At 45.6% G+C, this 18,561-nt stretch overlaps 1 protein-coding gene across 2 annotated transcripts in view; it reads left to right on the top strand.

Annotated features, from left to right (window-relative positions):
• LOC137631192 (uncharacterized) overlaps positions 1-18,561 on the top strand; it is a 71,265-nt gene that overhangs the window by 14,938 nt on the left and 37,766 nt on the right. For both annotated transcript variants that reach the window (XM_068362923.1, XM_068362922.1), the window contains exon 2: positions 3,172-3,426. In XM_068362923.1, the coding sequence (XP_068219024.1) occupies positions 3,230-3,426 (197 nt within the window). In that variant the 5' untranslated portion in view covers positions 3,172-3,229. The remainder of the gene's footprint in view (positions 1-3,171; positions 3,427-18,561) is intronic.

The raw sequence follows: 18,561 nt of genomic DNA, 5'->3' as shown, positions 1-18,561 counted from the left end.
CTCAGAATCTATCAGTCTATAGGGGAAGTCTTCCGTAGCTGGTACAAGACCAATGCAGTTTCCTCAACCAGTACCACTGTAACCCAGATTGCTGACTTCCTGTTATATCTAAGGAAAGTAAGATCCCTTTCAGCTCCTACGATCAAGGGTTACAGAAGTATGTTGGCAGCGGTTTTCCGCCACAGAGGCTTGGATCTTTCCACCAACAAAGATCTACAGGACCTCCCTAGGTCTTTTGAGACCTCAAAGGAACGTCGGTTGTCCACTCCAGGCTGGAATCTAGACGTGGTCCTAAGGTTCCTTATGTCATCAAGATTTGAACCTCTCCAATCAGCCTCTTTTTAGGACCTCACATTAAAAACTCTTTTCCTCGTGTGCTTGACAACAGCTAAAAGAGTAAGTGAGATCCACGCCTTCAGCAGGATCATTGTTTTCACATCTGAAACGGCTACATGTTCCTTGCAGCTCGGTTTTTGCTAACGAGCTTCCTTCACGTCCTTGGCCTAAGTCGTTCGAGATCCCAAGCCTGTCCAACTTGGTGGGGAATGATCTGAAGAGAGTACTTTGCCCAGTTAGAGCTCTTAGGTACTATCTAAAAAGGTCTTAACCTTTACAAGGACAATCAGAAGCCTTATAGTGTGCTATCAAGAAACCTTCTTTTCCAAGTTCTAAGAACTCAGTTTCTTACTATTCAGGCTTCTGATTAGAGAAACACATTCTCATCTGAAGGAAGAAGACCTTGCTTTGCTGAAGGTAAGGACACATGAAGTGGGAGCTGTGGCTACTTCAGTGGCCTTCAAACAGAGCCATTCTCTGCAGAGTGTTATGGATGCAACCTATTGGAGAAGCAAGTCAGTGTTCGCATCATTCTATCTCAAAGATGTCCAGTCTCTTTACGAGTACTGCTACACCCTGGGACCATTCGTAGCAACGAATGCAGTAGTAGGCGAGGGCTCAGCCACTACATTCCCATAATCCCATAACCTTTTAACCTTTCTCTTGAATACTTTTTATGGGTTGTACGGTCGGCTAAGAAGCCTTCCACATCCTTGTTGATTTGGCGGGTGGTCAATTCTTTCTTGAGAAGCGCCGAGGTTAAAGGTTGTGATGAGGTCCTTTAGTATGGGTTGCAGCCCTGTATACTTTAGCACCTTTGAGTTGATTCAGCCTCCCAAGAGGAACGCTGCGCTCAGTAAGGAAGACGATCTTATTAAAGGCAGAGTAACGGTTCAAGTCGACTTCCTTACCAGGTACTTATTATTTCATTGTTATTGTGGATAACTGATTATATGAAATACGGGATACTTAGCTATCCTTTAATCTTGTACACTGGTTTTCACCCACCCCCCTGGGTGTGAATCAGCTACATGATTATCGGGTAAGTTTAATATTGAAAAATGTTATTTTTATTAGTAAAATAAATTTTTGAATATACTTACCCGATAATCATGATTTAATCGACCCTCCCTTCCTCCCCATAGAGAACCAGTGGACCGAGGAATAATTGAGGAGGTGTCAACAAGAAGTACTTGAGTACCTGGCCACAGGTGGCGCTGGTAAGTACACCCCCTTCTAGTATTGTGATAGCTGGCGTATCCCTCCATAGAATTCTGTCGGGCAACGGAGTTGACAGCTACATGATTATCGGGTAAGTATATTCAAAAATTTATTTTACTAATAAAAATAACATTTTCCAAGTTCTAAGAACTCAGTTTCTTACTATTCAGGCTTCTGATTAGAGAAACACATTCTCATCTGAAGGAAGAAGACCTTGCTTTGCTGAAGGTAAGGACACATGAAGTGGGAGCTGTGGCTACTTCAGTGGCCTTCAAACAGAGCCATTCTCTGCAGAGTGTTATAGATGCAACCTATTGGAGAAGCAAGTCAGTGTTCGCATCATTCTATCTCAAAGATGTCCAGTCTCTTTACGAGTACTGCTACACCCTGGGACCATTCGTAGCAACGAATGCAGTAGTAGGCGAGGGCTCAGCCACTACATTCCCATAATCCCATAACCTTTTAACCTTTCTCTTGAATACTTTTTATGGGTTGTACGGTCGGCTAAGAAGCCTTCCACATCCTTGTTGATTTGGCGGGTGGTCAATTCTTTCTTGAGAAGCGCCGAGGTTAAAGGTTGTGATGAGGTCCTTTAGTATGGGTTGCAGCCCTGTATACTTTAGCACCTTTGAGTTGATTCAGCCTTCCAAGAGGAACGCTGCGCTCAGTAAGGAAGACGATCTTATTAAAGGCAGAGTAACGGTTCAAGTCGACTTCCTTACCAGGTACTTATTATTTCATTGTTATTGTGGATAACTGATTATATGAAATACGGGATACTTAGCTATCCTTTAGTCTTGTACACTGGTTTTTCACCCACCCCCTGGGTGTGAATCAGCTACATGATTATCGGGTAAGTTTGATATTGAAAAATGTTATTTTCATTAGTAAAATAAATTTTTGAATATACTTACCCGATAATCATGATTTAATTGACCCACCCTTCCTCCCCATAGAGAACCAGTGGACCGAGGAAAAAGTGAGGTGGCGTCAACAACAAGTACTGTAGTACCTGGCCACAGGTGGCGCTTGTGAGTACACCCCCTTCTAGTATAGTGATAGCTGGCGTATCCCTCCCGTAGAATTCTGTCGGGCAACGGAGTTGACAGCTACATGATTATCGGGTAAGTATATTCAAAAATTTATTTTACTAATAAAAATAACATTTTTACACTTGTCTCAGCAAATTACTGTACATTCATCCCCTCTCATGAGTAGGCTAGTGTTCTAATTTACCTTATCTAATCTTAAGCAAGGCATACTAATATTCTAGTAAATTTTCATCTATTAAGAGGTTGAGAGTTAAGCTAGCCAATAATGCATTTAGTAGGCAAACTTTGAAAGCAGAGAAGTAGGTTTAAGTAATTTGTTACTATACTCAATTTTTTTAATGAGGCACATTTGCACAGACTTGCAGCGGTGCCCTTTTAGCTCGGAAAAGTTTCCTGCTATCTGATTGGTTAGAATTATCTCGTCCAAACAATCAGCGATCAGGAAACTTTTCCGAGCTAAAAGGGCACCCATGCAAGTCGATGTAAATCTGCCTTGCTAAAAAGAATTGACTATACAGTAGAGCATATAAAATTTGTCTGCCTACTTTTGTTCTTGTTGCAGATGCTGTTGGTGTTATGAAAGTTGGGCCAGCTTGTTGCAAGAATGGTAACCTAGGCTGATGTGGAAAGGAAACATGACCCAAGAGGAGGAAGATCTTGAAGAGCTTAGCAGTCTTGAAATAAGAGAGGATCATGGAGCAGAAGACAGTGATGTTACACCCATCAATACGCCTCCAACTTCACCGCCTATATTATACGTCAAGAAGTATCCACCGGTCAAACCTCCAGAGGGCGATGATACACATACTTTTCAAAGGTTTGATTACAAAATATTAATCAATTCTATGAAATAGTTGGTATTAGATATCTTTGTAGCCAATTAGCAAGTTGTTTTTTCATTTGATATCTCAGGAATTTTTGTAAGTTATATTTCATCAATACATGTCATTCATGGTGTATTTTTCCATAAAAGAAAGCTAGTATTTTTGTCAGTAATCCTTTGAGTCTAATGATAGGAGGGTTCTAAAAATGTTAAGCTAAAAATACAGCAATAATCATATTTCTGTAGGAAATGAAAGTGCAGATATTTAATTTTTTTCTTATGGTAACCAAAGTATATTATTCATACAATTATGATATCACAAGTTCAAATTTCTCTGCCGCTTTAATCACCTACTGTCAAGCCTGTGTGTTTTTATCTTAAATTGTGTTCTCTCATTTGATAAATTTGTACAGTATTATAAGATTATCTTCTTAAATTGTGTAATGATTATCCAGTTACTGACAACAGTGTCTTTTCCTCTTAATGTTTTATTCTGAACTATATAGTACTTAATTTTTTTTGTAATTTTACAAGGAAAACTTTATACACCCAAGCTTTTTTCAGTGGAGACTAATTGTTTGATTACTTTATTTATTTGCAATGTGTCTAATATTTCACTTTTCAAATAGCTTACTAGCGTAGTTTTAAATGATGTTATGGCTTTATACTTGTTTCTACGTATATACAAACCTTTCATCATGTAAAGTAGAGAATGTACTCGGCACAGACTAGAACAGCTGTTAAATTTGTTAACAAATTAGTTGACAACAGGTGGTGTGCATTGGTGAGTAGCCCCGCCCACCATCCTGTCAAAGACACCTCACTTTTGTCTTCGGCCAAAATAAGTATGTAGCAGTAGGTTGGCCAGGGCACAAGTCATCCGTTGAGATACTACTGCTAGAGAGTTGTTGGATCCTTTGACTGGCCATACAGTACTAATTTGGATCCCTCACTCTGGTTACGGCTAATTTTTCCTTGGCGTACACATACACCGAATAGTCTGGCCTATTCTTTCCATATTCTCCTCTCCTCTCATATACCTGACAACACTGAGATTATCAAACAATTTACTCAAGGTATAACTACTGCACTGTAATTGTTCAGTGCCTACCTTCCTTATATTTTATATATGAAAGATCTAATTTGATGTTGTTAGTGTTCTTAAAATATTTTATTTTGATTGTTCATTACCTTGTAGTTTATCTATTTAATTGTTTCATTTCCTCACTGGGCTATTTTTCCTTGTTGAAGCCCTTGGGCTTATAGCATCCTGCTTTTCCAACTAGGGTTGTAGCTTAGCTAGTAATAATAATAATAGTAATAATAATAACCAACGTTCGTCTAAAACATAATAACTACATACTCGAGCAGATATTAATGTATCTGGATATACTGATTGAAATGGCAGCAACGAGAGTCTTTCCATCAGACGATCACATCAGCAAGCTGTGAGCTAGCACAGCCATTGCTGTTCAAGACAGTAGTCCCAGCCTGACACTTGCAATCTTGTCAGCAACCTATCCTTTCTGGAGAAGCTTGTTCCACGGGGCTGCCTCCACCAGTGATCCCTTCAGTGGTGTTTGAAGGATGATTGGTAGGCTTCCAGGGATCACATGAACCATTATGTTCCAGTTGGATAGGAGGCACAGGCCAGTCTTGATTGGTGGCTGAAGGAGAAAAAGTTCACCATTGCAGTCCCACTCTCTTCCCCACCTCTAGAAATGCAGCTGTTCTCAGATGTATTGAAGATGTGGGCCACGCACCTTGGTGACTTGGTTGTTTTTGGTGTATGGTCAGTAGAAAAAAAGCATCTGTGCATCAATGTCCTGGTAATTTAAGCAGAATTTATAACTCTGAAAGCATTCCAAGATCCTTGGAGATGGTGCTTGGTTGTGTTGGTGAACAACACCATCACCATTGTAGCCTACATTGACAAGCAATGGGAATGGTTTTGCTCCCCTTTTACATGCTAGCAAAGCAGATACACATGTGGATGGTTTGCCAAACCATAGAATTGTCAGCCAGGTACATTCCAGACAAGAGGAATGGATTAGTAGACACTTGGTCGCCAGGTGCAGGTTGTAAGGTCAGAGTGGTTCCTACATCCTAGCATAGTGAAGAGGCTTCTCGTCCAGGGGATCACCAGGAATCAACATGTTCATCACACAGCTAAACAGCCTGGGTTGTTTTCCCCCATTCCAGACATGTGGGCTATTTAAGGATGCCATCCAACATCTATGGGATCACCTGGACATCTATGTATTTTCTTTGTTCAGCCTGATTTTCCAGCTGATCAACCAAGTGTTGATGATACCAGGCCTCAAGATGACTCTGGTTGCTCCCAGATGACCACATGCCAAGTAGTATCCTGATTTGTTAGCACTTCTAGTCGAGGTTTTGAGAGAACTATCCTCTATGGACTACCCTTCATTGTCAACCGCACCTTCAGAGGTACCACGAATCCATGATTTGCTTACACTTTGTGATTGGATACTATCCAGTATCTTGTGCAAGGCTATTTGTGAGAGTCTGCTTAGTATATGTATGGATACCTGGAACGTTCCTCTACAGCTATCTACTGGGAAAAGTATGCCATCTTCTGCAATTGGTGTCATAGAAGGGGTACTTCTTTGATCGGAGCATTTCTAGTGCTGATCACAGAATTCCCTTTTCTCCTTTAATAAAACACGCACCTCTAAGTTAAAACTGTGTATAGCTACCACTCAGCTTTGAGTACAGGCTTTTGACTGAAGGAAATAGACCTTTCCTCCTCTTTGGAGTTTCCTATGCTCATGAGGAGCTTTCAGCAGTCTTGGCCACCCCAGGATCTCAGGCCTCTGTAGTGGGATTTGACCCTTGTTCTCAAGGCTCTCAAGAGTACCCATATGAGCCTTTGAGAAGGTCGTCAAATAGAGTTCTGATTATCATAACTGTCTTTATGCTAGCCTTAGCATAAGCAAAGAGTGCAGAGTTGCATGGTCTCTCCGCTCTAAGGGCTGGAAGGAGGTCTCTTTTGGTTTTATGCCCAAGTTCATGGCCAAAATCAAGAACCCATCGAGATAAGACCCCATATTGGAGACCTTCTCCATCCCCTTTCTACACAAAGCATCGGGTGGTAATCAAAAGGAGATATATTTGTGCCCATGAATGTTCTGTGGTGTTATCCAAAGAGGACTCAAGCCGTGAGTGCCAGTGTCTTATCTTTAGCATTAGCAGAACAAAGAAATAGGTGTCTTTGAACACAGTCTCTCTCTGGCTTCATGAGACAATCCATCGAGCAGACACCTAGACCACAGTATTAATGTAGCAGCTTGGACTAGAACTCATAAAGCAGGAGCATAGGTCCCACCTTAGCCTTCAAGAGGAGTCTTGCAATTGGCCAGGTTTTGGTGTAAGGAATTTTGAAGTGTCAAACAGCTTTTCTTCACAGCCTTTCACGTAAGGGAGTGTAGCACAAGTTCTTCCCCGATATTCTTGGTTTTGTGGTGGCTGCACAAGTAGTTGTGTAGTCACCCCAGTTCCTACACAGAACATAAAGCATCTTGTCTATAATAACATGTAAATGTGAGTCTGGAACACAAGGTAGAATGACTGACTCTTCTGCTTTTTTTTTCCTTCCCCACTTTTTGGGGATGAAGCGGATGTACTATTACTTGTTGGTTTTGGTATTGATACTGCCAAGCTACACTTCTAAATGCAGTACTATTCTTATTAGAGTATATCTTAGTAGTTCTCCCCCCCATCCTCCCTTAACAAGGGGTAAGATTGTGGAATAAAAACCAAACTCATTGATCAACATACACTGGGTATTTCATTCTGGATTGCATTTCTCCTCTTAGGGAGAAAGATTTCTTCATTGACCACATACCAGGTATTTACCAAATGCAGGCTAGGCCTTATCAGCCTACTCATACCCTATGGTGAATAGATAGGTTGCTGGAGTTATTTCACTTGCTTCTGTATAGAACTAGGGAAGAAAAATAAGTGACCAGTTCAGTTTTAGTGGGTCTTATTACCCACCAATTGGCGAATCTCCCTATGTTAAAGGAAAGTTTTGTATATGCGTAGGAACAAATGACAGTTTTCAATATTTAACTTAGCCGGTGATTATATAGCTGCAACTCTGTTGCTCGACAGACAACTCTACGGAAAAACTCGCCAGCGATCGCTACACAGGTTGCGGGTGTGCCCAACAGCGCCATCTGTCGACCAGATACCCAGTTCTCAATGTAAACAAAGACTCAATTTTCTCTCTGTCGCCGTGTCGGCAAGACGTACTTTACTCGCTGTTGCTAAACTGGAGTTTTTCAATATTAAACTTACCCGATAATCATGTAGCTGTCAACTCCGTTGCCCGACAGAATTCTATGGAGGGATACGCCAGCTATCACAATACTAGAAGGGGGTGTATTTACCAGCGCCACCTGTGGCCAGGTACTCAAGTACTTCTTGTTGACACCTCCTCAATTATTCCTCTGTCGTGCTTCCGGCAAGACGTTCTGGGATACGCTTATGTTCTTGGAGTATTTTCACGACTTTGGTGAAGTATTTCTCTTTGATTTCGGCTGTCGCTTTACTGGAAAACTTCTATATTAGCTTAGTTAGCTTTTGGAATTAATTTGATTAATTTTGGTGACGAGAGAGTATGAACTCTCGTTCACCTTTCAATGGCCGACCCTTCCCTTAGACGGAAGTGTTGGTGTCTAAGAGAGTATAGACTCTCTTTCTTAATTTTGCTTAACAAAGTTATAGATTTATTTTATATCTCTCCGCCTCTTATAGGCCTCTTCGATTAACTTCCTTTTATTTTAAACTCATTAAAATTAATTTTTATATTTGTTTATATTCGACCTTCCTAATAGTAGGCGGTCTTTTACCGAAGTTAATAAACTTTGAGCCCGTCATTTCGGTTTTACCTGTTAACATATTATGCTATTTCCGCCACAGAGTTTGAAAGATTTTCTTTGACAGTCTCGTACTGTTTTCAAAGCTGAACTAACGTTTTGTTTTGTCTCTGCAGTTGTTGACGTTCAGAACGTTCAACTTGCACTCTATCGTTACGATAGAGAAAGAATGTTCACGGTTTCACGTTGCAGTAAGAGTAACCGTGTCTAGCGTTTTGTTCATTCTTTCTTAACTTAATGGTTTTGATCCTAATAAAGGAACTTTTCAGTTTTTTCCTTTAACAATAATATGTTTTAACGATATATATGATTGGGCTCTTCTCTCAGGTTCTAAGTCAAGAGAGAGAGAGAGAGAGAGAGAGAGATAGAGACGGAGGGAGAAAGAGGATAAACGTTTCATTCAAGCCTGCCAGGCGTACGAGTAACGTCATTATCGATTTTTGCTCTTCTCCCTAGTCTCTTTAGGGGAAGAAACTAAACGTTTCTAGAGTGATCTAGTGTTTAGTCTCTTTCCAACCACTGATTTATCTTTCATTAGATTTTTCTGTTACATTGTAATTCTGTTTTCGCAATTACTAACTTTGAGAAAGGATAGAATTGCGTATTTCAGGTACAAACCACTTAAGTTTCGAGTTCAGTGAAATAAGTGCAAACAGAAATCAAAGTGATAAGTGATTAGTGCGTGAGGGTACTTTTGTGCGCGCCAGTCGTCCTCCCAGTCCGGGACCTCTTGCAAGCTCCCAAGCCCAGGGGAGAAGCAATGTCGAAGGGCATAAGGGTTCAGCAGGCCTTGATCGGCGCACAGAAGTATTCTCGGTGGTTGTGGGCGTGTCTTACCGAGACCGTCACTCCCACCCGCAGACGATTGAGCCCTTATTTTGCTCGTCTGCAGAAGAGATTAGGGGAGAAAATAAAGGCAGAGTAACGCTGGTCTCAGGTCTCAAGACTTCTTAAACGTTCAGTCCAGACCTATGCCAGACGTACGAAGTTAAAGTTCACAACCCGAATGCAGTCGTTGGGTTAGCTCTGACTCTCCCAGTCATCAGTTGATTACACTCCGACTAAGAGGAGTAAGGTTCTGCCACAACAGATCTCTGCTGTTAAGGCTTTACCTCAGCAGAACTTAGTGTCTGCCGACCCCAAGTTAACTCTACTGCAGTCCATACAGTCACAACTTTCGGTCTTGATGCGTGAGTGTCGGGCTGAGAGTGTTGCACCGCCTGCACTCCCTCCACCTGTTCTCGCTGCACCTGTGCTCGCCCAGCCTGCACCTGCTCCGCCTGTGCTCGCCCAGCCTGCACCTGCTCCGCCTGGTCGCAGCACCATCTGCCAGGCGTACGATGTTGTGAACTCTACTACAGTCCATGCAAGCACAGCTTTCGGACTTGATGAGTGAGTGTCGGGCTGAGAGTGTTGCTCCACCGCCTCCGCCTACACTCCCTCCTCCTACACTCGCTCCGCCTGATCACAGTACCATCTGCCAGGCGTATGATGTTGTGGACTCTACTACAGTCCATGCAAGCACAGCTTTCGGACTTGATGCGTGAGTGTCGTGCTGAGAGTGTTGCACCTCCTGCACCTGTGGTGCACCAACCTCCTGCACCCGTTCAGCCTGTGCTGCACCCGCCTGCACCGGTGGTGCACCAACCTCCTGCACCCGTTCAGCCTGTGCTGCACCCGCCTGCACCGGTGGTGCACCAACCTCCTGCACCCGTTCAGCCTATGCTGCACCCGCCTGCACCGGTGGTGCACCAACCTCCTGCACCCGTTCAGCCTGTGCTGCACCCGCCTGCACTCGCTGCACTCGCTGCACCCAGTCGCAGCTCCATCTGCCAGGCGTACGATGTTGAACCACTTTCGGAGTTTGCTGTTCACAGTGTTGTTCAGCCTCAGCCTTCTTTAAGGCAACCCTTGCTTTGGGATCAGGAGAGTTACACTCTTCCTCCTCCTCCCCTTGCTGCTCCTCCAGTGGTGCAACTCTCGGTTGGGGTACAACAACCTCTCCCCTCCGTGAGTCTGTCTGCTCAACCAGCGCTGCACCGAGTTCAACCCTCATCTAGGCAAGCTCATCTACACCATGCACTTGCGCCTCAGGAGCCTCAGCTTGCTAGAACTTTACCTTGTTCTGCGCAGCCTCAACCTTCTCATGCTCCACTCATCTCTCAGGAACAGGAACGGACTACTCCGCCTCCGTCCTCCGCTTAGCTGGTACAATCCTTGGGTGCAACTCTTGCTAGGAGTCAACCTCCTTCACCCTTGCACCTGCCTTCTGCTCCGTCTGTTGTTCAGCCTATGCAGTCTGAACCTCAGGTTTTCCCTCAAGTTGAGGAAACCTCTGTTGTTGTTCCAGCTCGTTCTGACTCTGCTGTTCAGCATACCATGGTTTAAACCCCATGCAAGCATGCATTAAGCACTCTAGCACTGGTCATGGAATTTCTGAGAAATGTTAAACGCCATGCACACGCTCTGCTTTCCTTTCAGCAGGCTCTGCTTACAGCAGGCTCTACTTCCTACATGCTCAGCATTCAGCATGCTCTGCATTCAGCATGCTCTGCATACAACATGCTCTGCATACAGCATGCTCTGCATTCAGCATGCTCTGCATACAGCATACTCTGCATACATCATGCTCTGCATACCTTACCGCATGCTTCTCAACACATCTTGGGTTGTTGCCAACTCACTAGACTGTCAAGCAGTTTCATAACGTTGCCTTCTAGTCTGCTGCTTTGCACCAGTGAACCCTCACTCAGAGAACTTAGCTTTTCTAGGATAAGGTCCCTGTAGATGAGAAAGTTCTTTTCTCCCTCCTTCTGATATTCCCTTGAGGACTCTGTCATTTGGAGGGAGCCTTTAGCTGCATAACCTCTTATGGACTTTTATTTAAGCATAACATGCTTACAGGGAAGGTAATGGTTACACTTCAGCCGCTAATCCCGTCTGTTACCACACCTGCTCCCATAGACCTTGAGCTGTGTTGCATGACATGCAGTCCAAGCTTAGTCCTTGTTAGAGGATTTTTTGTTTACGGAGTCAATGTGTCACGGGGAAGACGTTCAACAACCAACAGAAGGGACTTGTTGTGACGCAGTGGGCAACCTCAGCAACCCGTTAAGGAGTTGTCTGTACGACCCAGACAGTCTAGACAGATTCGGGTTGTCACTGTACTTCCTCGCTTGCCCATGATTGACAGTTTACAGACTGTGCAGCAGTATCATGATCTTGTGTCCGGCTCCGTCAGACGACTGGCTTTTAAGAGCTCCCTCAAGTCGTCGCTGTCTGGAGATTTTCAAATGGACTATGGATCTGACCAAGGAACTGGGCCTCCTGGTCAATTTTGAGGAGTCTCAGCTCGTTCCATCCCAGACCATTGTCTCCTTGGGTATGGATCTTCAGAGTCGAGCTTTTCGGACTTGTCCGTCGGCCCCAAGGATCTTCCAAGCCCTAGAATGCATCCAGAGCATGCTGAGAAGGAACCGATGCTTAGTCAGGCAGTGGATGAGTCTAACAGGGACACTTTCATCGCTGGCCCTGTTCATCGAGTTAGGGAGACTCCACCTCCGCCCCCTTCAGTATCATCTAGCTGCTCACTGGATAAAGGACATGACGCTAGAGACGGGCTCAGTTCCTGTTTCCGAAGAGATGAGGTCTACTCTAACGTGGTGGAAGAACAGCATTCTTCTCAAGGAAGGTCTACCATTGGCTGTTCAGTCCTCCGACCACGTCTCTTCTCGGACGCATCGGACACGGGCTGGGGTGCGACACTGGACGGACAGGAATGCTCGGGAACATGGAATCAGGAGCAAAGGACACTTCACATCTATTGCAAGGAGTTGTTGGCAGTTCATTTGGCCTTGATAAACTTCAAGTCCCTCCAGCTTAACAAGGTGGTGGAGGTGAACTCCGACTACACCACAGCCTTGGCTTACATCTCCAAGCAGGGAGGGACTCATTCGAGGAAGTTGTTCGAGATCGCAAGGGACCTCCTCATTTGGTCAAAAGATCGAAAGCTCACGCTGGTAACGAGGCTCATTCAGGGCGATATGAATGTCATGGCAGATCGCCTCAGCCGGAAGGGTCAGGTCTTCCCCACAGAGTGGACCCTTCACAAGAATGTTTGCAGCAGACTTTGGGCCCTGTGGGATCAGCCAACCATAGATCTATTCGCTACCTCGATGACCAAGAGGCTCCTCTTGTATTGTTCTCCGATTCCAGACCCAGCAGCAGTTCGCGTGGATGCCTTTCTGCTGGATTGGTCCCATCTCAACCTGTATGCATTCCCGCCGTTCAAGATTGTCAACAGGGTACTTCAGAAGTTCGCCTCTCACAAAGGGACACGGCTGACGTTGGTTGCTCCCCTCTGGCCCGCGAGAGAATGGTTCACTGAGGTACTGCAATGGCTGGTCGACGTTCCCAGGACTCTTCCTCCTAGAGTGGACCTTCTGCGTCAACCTCACGTAAAGAAGGTACTCCCAACCTCCACGCTCTTCGTCTGACTGCCTTCAGACTATCGAAAGACTCTCAAGAGCTAGAGGCTTTTCGAAGGAGGCAGCCAGAGCGATTGCCAGAGCAAGGACGACATCCACTCTCAGAGTCTATCAGTCTTTATGGGAAGTCTTCCGAAGCTGGTGCAAGGCCAATGCAGTTTTCCTCAACCAGTACCAATGTAACCCAGATTGCTGACTTCCTGTTACATCTAAGGAACGTAAGCTCCCTATCAGCTCCTACGATCAAGGGTTACAGAAGTTTGTTGGCAGCGGTTTTCCGCCACAGAGGCTTGGATCTTTCCTCCAACAAAGATCTACAGGACCTCCTTAGGTCTTTTGAGACCTCAAAGGAACGTCGGTTGTCCACTCCAGGCTGGAATCTAGACGTGGTCCTAAGGTTCCTAATGTCATCAGGATTTGAACCGCTCCAATCAGCCTCTTTTAAGGACCTCACATTAAAAAACTCTTTTCCTCGTGTGCTTAGCAACAGGTAAAAGAGTAAGTGAGATCCACGCCTTCAGCAGGAACATAGGTTTCACATCTGAAACGGCTACATGTTCCTTACAGCTCGGTTTTTTGGCTAAAAACGAGCTTCCTTCCCGTCCTTGGCCTAAGTCGTTCGAGATCCCAAGTCTGTCCAACATGGTGGGGAACGAACTGGAGAGAGTACTTTGCCCAGTTAGAGCTCTTAAGTACTATCTAAAGGTCAAAACCATTACGAGGACAATCAGAAGCCTTATGGTGTGCTATCAAGAAGCCTTCTCTACCAATGTCTAAGAACTCAGTTTCTTACTACATCAGGCTTCTGATTAGAGAAGCAAATTCTCATCTGAAGGAAGAAGACCTTGCTTTGCTGAAGGTAAGGACACATGAAGTGAGAGCTGTGGCTACTTCAGTGGCCTTCAAACAGAACCGTTCTCTGCAGAGTGTTATGGATGCAACCTATTGGAGAAACAAGTCAGTGTTCGCATCATTCTATCTCAAAGATGTCCAGTCTCTTTACGAGTACTGCTACACCCTGGGTCTATTCGTAGCAACGAATGCAGTAGTAGGCGAGGGCTCAGCCACTACATTCCCATAATCCCATAACCTTTTTTAACCTTTCTCTTGAATACTTTTTATGGGTTGTACGGTCGGCTAAGAAGCCTTCCACATCCTTGTTGATTTGGCGGGTGGTCAATTCTTTCTTGAGAAGCGCCAAGGTTAAAGGTTGTGATGAGGTCCTTTAGTATGGGTTGCAGCCCTGTATACTTTAGCACCTTTGAGTTGATTCAGCCTCCCAAGAGGAACGCTGCGCTCAGTAAGGAAGACGATCTTATTAAAGGCAGAGTAACGGTTCAAGTCGACTTCCTTACCAGGTACTTATTATTTCATTGTTATTGTGGATAACTGATTATATGAAATATGGGATACTTAGCTATCCTTTAATCTTGTACACTGGTTTTCACCCACCCCCCTGGGTGTGAATCAGCTACATGATTATCGGGTAAGTTTAATATTGAAAAATGTTATTTTTATTAATAAAATAAATTTTTGAATATACTTACCCGATAATCATGATTTAATCGACCCTCCCTTCCTCCCCATAGAGAACCAGTGGACCGAGGAATAATTGAGGAGGTGTCAACAAGAAGTACTTGAGTACCTGGCCACAGGTGGCGCTGGTAAATACACCCCCTTCTAGTATTGTGATAGCTGGCGTATCCCTCCATAGAATTCTGTCGGGCAACGGAGTTGACAGCTACATGATTATCGGGTAAGTATATTCAAAAATTTATTTTATTAATAAAAATAACATTTTTCACATCTAATTGGTGAAGTACTATATTCTAGTTTTGAGCTTTCGCTGTGCAGGGTTTTTCTTCACACAAATCCTTGAACTCTTTTTGATAACGGATTCTTTGTTGATGACTTTTTGATCGTTTTTTGGAATTTCCCTTGACCAATTCAAAATGGCTGACCCTTCACAAGTCCCCAAATTTAGGAAATGCAATGCTAGGGACTGTTCTAGGCGTCTTCCGAAGGCTTCTATCGACCCTCACACTGTTTGTTCCAATTGTCGGGATAAAACCTGTCAATTGGAAGATCGGTGTGAGGAGTGCGTTGGCCTTTCGGAATTCGATTTTATCGAATTTCAAAAGTACACACGTAGGCTAGAGAGAGATAGAGTTAGGAGAAGTTCTTCTCGTTCTATTGATATATCCTCTCCTCATGCCCCACAACCTATTCCTTCCCCTGTAGTGGTTGCTCCTAACCCCCCTCCTGGCACTCAGGAACCATCGATGGCTGATATGATGCGTGCCTTCCAGGCTCTGGGTGAGAGAGTTGAGTCCCTTGCTAGTGACTGTAATCAGCTCATGGCGGATGTGAAGGAGCTTAAGTGCCAAAGTGCAGTGGGAAGTGCTAAAGTGCCAAGTGATAGTGTTGTGGACAGTGTTGCGCTTGAGGGTTCGTCTGTTCGTGCCTGTCGTCCTCCTAGTCCGGGACCTCTTGCAAGCTCCCAAGTCCAGGGGAGAAGCAATGTCGTACGACGCATGGGTTCGAGAGGCTTTAATCAGCGAACAGACGTTCCCTCCGTGGTATCGGGCGTATCTACCCAAGATCGCTCCTACCTAACTAAGACGAGAGAGCCCATTTATACCTCGTCTTCTGAAGGTGTTTCTCGCAAGAAACTTTGGACCAAGGTCTCGCGACCGTTAAAACGTAAATCGGTCCCTTCAGCACAAGTCCAACGGCCCGGTTGTAGCCACTGGGTCAGTTCGGACTCGTTGCCGTCATCCGATGACTGCTCACCGCCTAAGAGAGGCAAAGCGGTACCGCTTCAGACAGTAACACCGTCTGTCGCCGCACCTGCTCCCGTAGACCCTAAGTGGTCTCTACTGCAAGACATGCAGTCTAAACTTACGTCTCTGATGCAGGACTTTCGTGCGGAGAAGGTTGCTGCCGTACCAGCTAGTGCAGTACCTAGCCTACAACCCTCCACGCGATCGGTTGTGCGTCCTGTGGACGCTGAGGTAACCTTCTCACGCACACCAGTTGAGAGAGTTCCTCCACCCATGCGTTCCAGTTTGATCTGCCAGCCGCATGTTGACGTTAAGCGACGCACGGAGGTTGCCGTTGACGTTCTGGATGTTCAACAACCGTCAGAGTTGCTTTGTTTTGACGCGGTGCGTCAACCTCCGCAACCCAGTGTGGTTTCCACTGCGCACCCACATCAGTCTAGACAGTCTGGAGTAGACGCTGTGCGTCCCCGCGCTACCATGGTTGTTGCCAGCTCACAGACTGGGCAGCAGTTCCATGACGTTGCGTCCGGCTCAGTCACGCATGCACCAGTGCGACCGGACTCAGCGAACCAGCCGTTACCCACTCCGTTGCCGTTTCCTCATCAGTTGTCGGATGAGGAACTTTCTGATGATGATGTTGCTGCACATATAGATGAACCGCAATCAGAATTGGACGAGCCTAAGTCTACTCAACCCTCTTTGGACTTTAGAAAAGTTTTGGCCATTTTCAAAGAGCTGTTTCCTGACCAGTTTGTTTCTGTGGCTCCTCGTTCTCCGCCTTCAGAGTTTGTTTTAGGCATGCCGTCTACCACTCCTGCCTTTACTAGACTCGTCCTCGCACGCTCGTCCAAGAGAGCTTTGCGGGTGATAGGAGAATGGTTGCAGTCCAAGAAGAGTTTAGGGAAGACAGCCTTTGCTTTTCCCCCTGCTAGACTCTCTTCTAGATCGAGCGTCTGGTATGCCACGGGAGAAGTTCTCGGCTTGGGAGTTCCTGCCTCTGCCCAGGGCGACTTCTCAAGTCTTGTAGACTCTCCCCGCCGCCTTGCCATGAGACGCTCAAAGATATGTTGGTCATCTTCGGACCTGGACCACCTTTTGAAAGGAATCTTTAGGGCCTTCGAAGTTTTTAACTTCTTAGACTGGTGTCTAGGAGCCCTAAGCAGGAAGATCTCTTCGACAGATAAAGAGACTTCCTTGCTCATTATGTCCTGCATGGACAAGGCCGTACGTGATGGGTCTAATGAGCTTGCTGCATCATTTGTGTCCGGAGTCCTAAAAAAGCGAGTAAATCTCTGCTCATTCCTTTCTGCTGGAGTTACACCGTGCCAGAGATCTGAGCTTCTCTTTGCTCCTCTTTCCAAGTGCCTTTTTCCAGAAGTCCTGATTAAGGAAATAGCCGCTTCGTTAGTGCAGAAGGACACTCACGATCTTGTTGCGTCCTCAGCTCGCAAAGATCCCCCTTTGCCTACCTTGTCAGCTAGACCAAGGATGGACACTCCAGCGTCTCGTTTTATTCCGCCCTTTCGTGGCAGAGCCTCCAGCAGAGGAGGTGCTCGTGCCGAAGGGAAACGAGGGAAGAAGAAAGGATCCAAGTCCTATAAGGGCAGAGTCTGACTGCCCGCATCTTCAGACAGCGGTGGGAGCCAGACTCAAGAACTTCTGGCAGACCTGGGAGAAGAGAGGCGCAGATGCACAATCTGTGAAGTTGCTCAGAGAGGGGTACAAGATCCCTTTTGTACGGAAACCCCCTCTAGCAACGTCTCCCATCGATCTCTCTCCCAGGTACAGAGAGGAAGACAAGAGACGAGCCTTGAAACGGGAAGTGTCTCTTTTACTAGAGAAGGGAGCGGTGGTCAAAGTCTCGGACCTTCAATCTCCGGGATTCTACAACCGCCTCTTCTTGGTTTCAAAGAAGACAGGAGGGTGGAGGCCGGTGCTAGACGTCAGTGCTCTGAATGTCTTTGTCACAAAGCAGACGTTCTCCATGGAGACCACAAAGTCAGTCTTAGCAGCGGTCAGAAGGGAAGACTGGATGGTCTCATTAGACCTAAGGGACGCCTACTTCCACGTCCCCATCCACCCGGACTCCCAACCTTTTCTGAGATTCGTTTTCGAAAAGGTGGTCTACCAGTTTCAGGCCCTGTGCTTTGGCCTAAGCTCAGCTCCTCTTGTGTTTACGAGGCTGATGAGGAATGTAGCCAAATTCCTCCATTTATCGGACATCCGAGCCTCCCTTTTTTTGGACGACTGGCTTCTCAGAGCCTCTTCCAGTCGTCGCTGTCTGAAGGATCTAAAGTGGACTCTAGATCTGACCAAGGAATTGGGTCTCCTTGTCAATATGGAAAAGTCGCAACTGGTCCCATCCCAAACTATTGTGTATTTAGGGATGGAGATTCACAGTCTAGCTTTTCGGGCTTTTCCGTCGGCCCCCAGAATAAGCCAAGCCCAGTTATGCATCCAGAACATGCTGAAGAAGGAACACTGCTCAGTCAGGCAGTGGATGAGTCTGGTAGGGACGCTATCATCCCTGGAACTTTTTGTGTCATTAGGAAGACTACACCTCCGTCCTCTTCAATACCATCTAGCTTTTCACTGGAAAAAGGACAAGACGCTAGAAGCGGTCTCGATCCCCATTTCCGAAAAGATGAAGTCTTGTCTGACTTGGTGGAAGGACAGTATCAACCTCAGAGAGGGTCTTCCCCTGGCTGTTCAGACTCCCAACCACGTTCTCTTCTCGGACGCATCGGACGTAGGCTGGGGTGCGACATTAGACGGTCGGGAATGTTCAGGACTGTGGAACTCGAGTCAAAGGATCTTGCATATCAACTGCAAGGAGCTGCTGGCAGTACATCTGGCCTTGAAAAGCTTCAGGTCTCTCCTTCGAGGCAAAGAGGTGGAAGTGAACTCGGACAACACCACTGCCTTGGCGTACATCTCCAAGCAAGGAGGGACCCA

Source organism: Palaemon carinicauda, chromosome 39 (assembly GCF_036898095.1).
Source record: "Palaemon carinicauda isolate YSFRI2023 chromosome 39, ASM3689809v2, whole genome shotgun sequence".
In the NCBI taxonomy this organism is placed as follows: Eukaryota; Metazoa; Arthropoda; class Malacostraca; order Decapoda; family Palaemonidae; genus Palaemon; species Palaemon carinicauda.
The sequence above is the reverse complement of the archived record's forward strand: the minus strand, read 5'-3'. Positions and strand labels throughout refer to the sequence as shown.